Here is a 5,018-nt window from a genome sequence, read left to right as displayed (position 1 = left end):
TCAAATATGTTAAGAGCTAATAGAGAGAGGACTGATCAGTTGTTCTCTATGTCCACTGAAGGCAGAACAAGAAGTAATGGGCTTAATCTGCAGCAAGGAAGATTTCAGTTGGATAGTGGGAAACTCTTTCCAACTATAAAGGGTAGTTAAGCTCTGGAATAGGCTTCCAAGGGAGGTTGTGGAATCCCCATCACTGAAGGTTTCTAAAAAGAGGTTAGACAAACCTAGCTCATCCCTGGTAGGCATTTATTTGGTCCTGTCTCAGTGCAAGGGGTGAAACAATTTCTGGAATTCCCTTTCAGCCCTCCATTTCTGTGATTCTTCTTTACATGAGTGGTAATCCAGGTCTATCTTTGTTTGTAGGAACAAATTCTTACTCATTTTTTCCAGGTCGTAACTGAATAATTAATAAGCATTAACACTAGTTATATTATGCTCTGAACATCAAGAAATAAAATTGTACTTATTAATAACTGTAACCAGGTACATTTCGTCAACTGGCTAAGAACATCTTGTTTGATCATTAAGACAGCTGACAGGATGCAAGGAAATTGTGATTTTTATTATGACTGTACATTTCCAAGTAAAAGGATCGCACAGTGCTAAAACACTACAGTTAAAATATGCTATTAAAATAAGCTACACAGCAACAAAACAAGGAAAACCCATTCCCAGAAGTAAGTGCAAAAAAACCCCATCATAAACATTGCTTTTAAATGTATATTTCACTTGTATTAGTATAGGTGTTGAGGAGTCATGTTCTTTGCAATGTTAACTAATGTACAGACTGGCTATGAAGAAACACTCTGCTTTCTGTACTTTTTCAAAAACCTTTGTTTAAAAGTGTTTCAGAACTGACCTTGTCTATTCTTACAACTCTGCAGTAATAGCACTGCCTCTGAAAACATCATGTGGATTAACACAGTATGGGAGGGGGGCAACTTTTGCTTTCCTAAAATAGTGGTACTACCTTATTTTCCTCTATTAGATCAAGTTAATTGATTATCTTCTCTGGGTAATGCATATAATCAGGAATGCATTCTCTCCTTTTTAGTAAACTGTAGGACTTATGTGTTCAAGGTGGCATTATGTTTGCAAGCAACACTCAAATGTTGGTGGTTAAACCTGTCTAGAAATATAATAATTTGCTCCCCCGAACAAGACTTAAAAAAACCTCTTTCAGTTCTAAAAATTCAGATTCCTAAAGATGGAAGTCCCTACCAGTCCTATGTTTCTAGGAGTCTAAATGATAGCAAGTAGGTAACAAGTTGACTGAAAGAGAAGATTACTGCATACAAAAAGTAATGTCTCCTTTAAATCACTGCCTAGTACATACCTTTAACTCTACATGTTGTTTAAGACCTGTTACTTTATTACCCTGAATGGTAGCTCAGTAAGCCAGGGTGCAGTTCCATCTACAGTAATTAGATACTCTCCTAGCTAATAAAACATTGAGGATGCTCCATTACATGGATTTTAGGCATTATTTTCCATATCTTCGACTCAAGTGTCACGATGATTTTGGCCTCTCCTCCCCTTTCACCTGTGGGACACATGCTGGGGGACCCCGGGCAACCGCCGCTATAGCGACTGCAAGGCCGGGGCTGGCCCACCCCAGCTGAATCTCCAGCAGCGTGACTCAGCCAGGCCTGCTGAGCCTGCAGTTTGGGGGAGAGCTGTGCCCCGCCAAGTGGCTGGGAGTTCATCTGCCGCCTGCAGCCGCCTCGGTTCTGCTCTGAAAACAGGCCCCTGCAAACACGCGCCTTCAGGAACACACCAGGCCCGAGCCGCAGAGCGGTGCTCAGCTGCCCGCAGCGGCCCTTCCCCAGCAGGCAGCCAGGAGCCCGGGCCCGCGTTCCTTCCAGCTGCCCGGAGCGCCCCGAAAACCCCAGCGCTCCTGAGCCCGGAGCTCGCAGTCCCCGGCCTGGCACCCCACCCCGCTCCGGTCCCCGAGTCCCGCCGCCCCGCGCCTGCGATCACTTGGAGAACTGGCTCTGCACGGCGGCTAGGCTGAGGCTGGAGGGGATGAAGTGAGGGAACTTGCAGATCGCGCAGGTGCACAGGCTGGCTCCCCCGGCCAAATGCAGCTGGCTGCACTGCTGCTCCTCCAGGGACAGCGAGAGGTATTTGTTGGCGGACCGCAGGCTGTCCGGGTGGTTCAAGTTCCCCGGGGTGAGCAGCACAGAGCCAGGCGCAGCGAATAGGGGCAGCCCGGCCAGCAGCAGCCTGGGCCCGGAGCCGCTCATCTCCCCAATGATCCGCCTGAGCTCCTGCAGCGAGCTGCCCAGCAAGAGGATGTAGTTCCTGGCCAGGAGCAGCGTGGCGATCTTGGAGAGCTTCCTGCCCGGGGAGCTCTGGCAGTGGGCTGCAGAGTAGGGCATGATCACCTCCCGCAGCGCGTCCATGGCCAGGTTCAGGTCCTGCATCCTCTTCCTCTCCCGGCTGTTGATCTTTCGCCTCAGCTGCTGCTGCTCCTTTTTCTGCTCAGTCTTGCTGCTGCCGCCGCTTCTGACACTACCCAGCCCCTGCTGTTGCTCTGGAGCAGGTTGCGGCTTGTCATGCACTTGCTTAGGGAGCAAGGCGGAGGAGGGCTGCCTGTAGCCAACCAGCTCATACAGGGCTGTCCCCAGCTGCACCTCACCTGGGCGTTGTTGCCTCAACATGGTCCTCCTGCTGCTTTCACACGAGGCTGCAAACCTTCATAGTGGGGGCCTGACGGGCAAGGACAGGGAGCGGCAGCGCGCACAAGAACCCAGGGCTGTGTCCTTCGCGCTAGACTCACGTTACCGAAGGTGGCCACGGTGGGTAGGAAACATTTGCCGCGAGGAGCTTGTCGCTCAGGTCTGGGGAAGGGAACGATCTAGCCGGGGTCCTTTAAATCCATTTCTCCCATTTGGGCAAAGGGATGGCAGCGGACAGCCAATGGGAGCGCAAAGCTGGGCAGAGACGGGCTCTCATTGGTTGCCGGCAGCTGCGGGGAGGAAGAGTTGCACTTGGCTAACAAGAAGTTTATTGTAAGGTTTGCTCGGCAGTTCTGCAGCCCAGGAGAGTTGCCATCCCGGAGCCCATTTCCCTCCCACGGGCTCCTCTGCTTTGCCAGACAGCTTCCTTTGTTATTTGAGACACTCTATTTTCTCCCTATATTTCTCCCCCTTCCCCTCCTGGGCTCTGATTGCTTCCAAGAATTTTAATGTCTGCCAAGGGATTGAAAAGAGAGTTTATTTCTGAACTGACTCCCCCTTTCAGAGCACATAAAGCAGTGTCTGGTTAGTCTTTTTCTTTGCTTTCATAGCTCCTTTTAAAAAGCCTTTCAGGATTCCCTCTTCCTCCAGTTGTTGTTATTATTAGAGATGGGCTCTCCCCTCCCACCCCACACCCCCATCCCAAAAAATAGAGAGTTGGGACCAACTGCCAAATTTGGATGGTGGATGAAACGCCCCCTCTCAATTCTTATATCCAGAATTTTTGTTCAGGCCCATCTCTACTTATTGAATTAATGTCTACCTTTGTGTTTTTGTGTATTTCTTAGATATGCATTGTTGTAGTAGCTGTGTTTTTGTCCTAGGATATTAGGGAGACAAGGTGGGTGAAGTAATATCTTTATTAGATCAACTTCTGTTGGTGAAAGAAACAAGCTTTTGAACTATACAGAGCTCTTCTTCAAGCTGGAAAACATGTCTCTCTATGTATTAGATAGACAACTGAGCAGCTAAACTGCCTTTAAGTTCTGAGTAAATACAGTTATATTAGTGATACTTCACAGTTTTTTATATGGCATACTGGTCATTCTGTAGCCACAGTTTAAGACTAGCAGTTTAACAGCTGCATAAAACCAGAAATAGATAAGCAGATTTCACATATTCTACAAATCATGGTAAATTTTCATTTGTTTCAATATGAGAAATATGTATGTAACCAATGAGTGTGACAAAGTATTGCATTAATTCTTTGTATTTTCAACTAAAATTAAATGTAATGCTGTGAACCTAGATATTCCCCTAATAGGGCTTGATCTGTTGTGCATTGAACTCAATGGGAGTCTTTCCATTGATTTCTGTGGACTTGAGATCAAGCCCTTAATGCTGTTCAGGGAATGAGGGGATAAAAAAAAAAGCAGTGGAAGCCAGTGTGTCTGATGAGAAGAAACGTTCAATGGAAGAACAGTTCTACTTTTTAAAAATGTATTTTTACTGGGAATAGGCTTTAAAGACATTCATTTCTAGGTCACCTGTTCAGATTCAGCCCAGATCATCAGTGAGCAAAACTCATTACCATCTGAAAGTTATTCATCGATCTATAGGAAATGAGTTGGTGGGCTCAATGAATGTTCCCTTTATTTTTTTTTCCTGGTGCAGAATGAACAGCTGCAAGAGCACAACTTATGTGCTGGGAAAAGAAGTACACAAAGCAAAGTCAAGGATATGTTTATTGACAAAGAGAGTCTGTGCTTCTATCAGAAGTAGTAACAAAGTGGAAGTCCAGCCTATGTAGGTATAGCTTTTGGGAGATAAACATGGAAGACAGCATGATGCATTAGAGGGTTCTTGTAAGAGCCTCTTATTAAAATTCTGCCACACTACTGAAAGACAGGTCGGAATAATTTCCCTGCCATCAAAAATTTGCCCCTGGAGCTCATAAAAATACTTCTAAAGAGCAAATGTTGCTTGTGAAACAGATAACAGAACTTCAGATGTATCCTCAAAATACTTATGGGGAAAAAAAGAGTTGTGGACATCACTTCTGCTCCCATTTCAAACTACTCAAGTAAAATACTGCACTCTGTTGGCAGCCTGCTCAGCATACTTTTCAGGCGCAAACTAAAATAATTTCCAGCAAAAGGTACTTCATATGGTTTTGCACCAATGCTGTTGCTTCACCTCCTTGCTTGTGAGGAAATATTTTTTTTGTTTTAAATGGGAAAACTGATTAATAGATCCTCCAGTCTATCAGCCATTCTTTGTGAACATGCACAGGGAAAGCACATCTGAAACACGCATCTATTGTGCACCTGATTTTCA

The 5,018-nt window shown here is 45.8% G+C and overlaps 1 protein-coding gene across 1 annotated transcript; it reads right to left on the bottom strand.

Annotated features, from left to right (window-relative positions):
- Positions 1–543: 543 nt before the first annotated feature.
- Positions 544–2,878, bottom strand: OLIG1 (oligodendrocyte transcription factor 1). Its single transcript, XM_050929713.1, has one exon. It carries the CDS (start codon positions 2,661–2,663, stop codon positions 1,977–1,979), a length of 687 nt encoding a protein of 228 aa, XP_050785670.1. The 5' UTR covers positions 2,664–2,878; the 3' UTR covers positions 544–1,976.
- Between the last annotated feature and the right edge of the window lie 2,140 nt (positions 2,879–5,018).

This window comes from Gopherus flavomarginatus, chromosome 1, assembly GCF_025201925.1.
Source record: "Gopherus flavomarginatus isolate rGopFla2 chromosome 1, rGopFla2.mat.asm, whole genome shotgun sequence".
Taxonomy (NCBI): Eukaryota; Metazoa; Chordata; order Testudines; family Testudinidae; genus Gopherus; species Gopherus flavomarginatus.
Note: the sequence above shows the minus strand (reverse complement) of the source record. Positions and strands in the feature narration are given on the sequence as shown.

Bases quoted from the DNA above. Each gene is read 5' to 3' on its own strand.
- OLIG1 (XM_050929713.1), bottom strand. From the start codon at position 2,663: ATGTTGAGGCAACAACGCCCAGGTGAGGTGCAGCTGGGGACAGCCCTG.